Raw genomic sequence first — 1,981 nt, 5'->3', positions numbered from 1 at the left:
GGGTTAGAAACGGTATGGCAAGGAACTGACATGGTTGCATCAATGTTATTTTCCATTTCTAGAAGCAAGTTAGCCATCGCGAAAATTTAAAACATTTGGTTCTTCGCCGAACCACTTCTTCAGATTACGAATTAGAGTTGATTTATCGCTTTCTACAGGTTTAAATAGATTTAGTAGCCTAGTACGTGATTTAAAACACGATTTCTTGCTTTGATTAAAGTTTTCTTTTACATAGATGGACACAGTATTATGGTAGTTACTATAAACATAATATAAAAAGGGGGTTGTGGGGATAGAGTTGGGAGTGAGGTAAAGATATATAAGTACAAGGTTACATTCATATACAAAAACATAGTAATTAGAATTTAGTTCAAAATCAAGAAGTTTCGCTCTGCGAGGCCTTGGGGATCGGCAGGTACTTGTCCAGGTCCTCCAGATTGCGGATCGTGATTGCTGACGACTTGTCGACCTTTCGAATGAGGATTGATCCGTCTTTAACCCAGCAGTATCTAAATCCATTCTGACGAGCTCGTAGTCTTGCTTCACGAAATAATATCCGGTTGCCCTTTGTAAGCCTCTCGTTTATGAAGAGTTTGTGTGGGGGGGCATTGACAACTCCTTCTGACGTTAAATTCCGCCGAGACTTGGCAGCTTTAATCAGCTCGCGGCGCTTTGTCTGGCGAACCAGCTTGACCACTATAGTCCGTGGCAACTTTTCTGGATGAGCTGGGTTTTCAGATGTGATACGGCGAGGGCCAGCTCGAAAGACGTCGTCTAAGTCCTCGTTCTTCAAATCAACGCCAATCCTCTTTGAAATTACCATAGCTATGTGCTCAATATTCTCATTTTCGGTTTCTGGGACGCCGGCGATTTCAATTTCATTTTTTAGGAGGTACTGGTCTTGAGCAGATATTATTGCTTGAGATTGCTGCAGAGAGGCTTTCAGATGAAGTATTTCCCGCTCCTGATCAGAAATCCGCTTAGCAAACTCGCCTAGTCTTTCTGTAATTGTTGTAGAGACTGCGTTTAACTGAGTAGACAAATCAGCTACCTCTTTCCTTAAAAGCGGAATTTCAGTTTTCTGTTTTTGAGTAAGATCTTGGATCTCTTTTCGCATTAGACGAATTTCATTTGCGAGCGACTTTATGTCCAGATTATCTTTCTCAGACTTACTGGCAGTTAGCCTACTACCGCGGAGCATGTTGACGTTACTAGTCGGTTGTGTGGTGTTGTTACTTGCTTCCGGGGCTGTGGATCGGACTGGGGTTAAGCTGTTATCACCTTTAGGTCTGGAACAGCCAGGACACAACCACTTTTCTTTATACTCGGAGGAGAAGTTTGCGAAAACAGTCGAGGTTACATTCAGACATGGCAGGTCATAGAATTTTTTGCACTTGAAACATTTCATAAAATCTTGTGTAATTATATCATTCTCGCATCCGTTACATTTGATTGCCATGATGCCTCAGCTGGTGAAGTTGCAGTTGCGTGAAGTAGATTGGTAGAATCGTAGCAGTGCGGTACGTGCAGCGGCGTAGAACGTAGGTAGTGATCACTGTTTTCGCGCGGCGCAGTACGTTTCTCTTGGTCCAGCGGTTAAGGAGAGCGGCTAGATGTACTCACCCCGCCGAGCGATCGCTGGTTCGAGTCCCACGGCTGCACAATCTTTTCTGATTTTTCTCAGCAGGCCTCGCCCTCCACGCTTCAACGCAGCTATCTCTTTTCTGACACGCCCACTGGGAGGAGTTCTCTCATAAGCGGCCCATATGAGGGAGCAGGAATCACAAAAACTGAGTTCGGCCAATAGCGAATTTAGAAAAATAATTTAAAAACTATTGAGAGCACAAACTGTCACACGTCCACCCTGTTCAATGTCTAGAGACGTCCCCCGTATGTAGAATTATAGTTTGCTAATAAATATGTTTGAATTGAATGCGTACGAAACCGCTGCCGCTGGCTAGATACAGATACAATGGTACCG

General features: G+C 43.8%; 1 protein-coding gene across 1 annotated transcript; it reads right to left on the bottom strand.

The window, feature by feature from the left end:
* Positions 1 to 376: 376 nt before the first annotated feature.
* LOC125489798 lies at positions 377 to 1,459 on the bottom strand. Its single transcript, XM_048626897.1, has one exon. The coding sequence runs from the start codon at positions 1,457 to 1,459 to the stop codon at positions 377 to 379; it is 1,083 nt and encodes a 360-aa protein (XP_048482854.1).
* Between the last annotated feature and the right edge of the window lie 522 nt (positions 1,460 to 1,981).

This window comes from Plutella xylostella, chromosome 17 (genome assembly GCF_932276165.1).
Source record: "Plutella xylostella chromosome 17, ilPluXylo3.1, whole genome shotgun sequence".
Taxonomy (NCBI): domain Eukaryota; kingdom Metazoa; phylum Arthropoda; class Insecta; order Lepidoptera; family Plutellidae; genus Plutella; species Plutella xylostella.
Note: the sequence above shows the minus strand (reverse complement) of the source record. Positions and strands in the feature narration are given on the sequence as shown.

Excerpts from the sequence above, each read along its gene's own strand:
- LOC125489798 (XM_048626897.1), bottom strand. The coding sequence starts at position 1,459 with ATGGCAATCAAATGTAACGGATGCGAGAATGATATAATTACACAAGAT.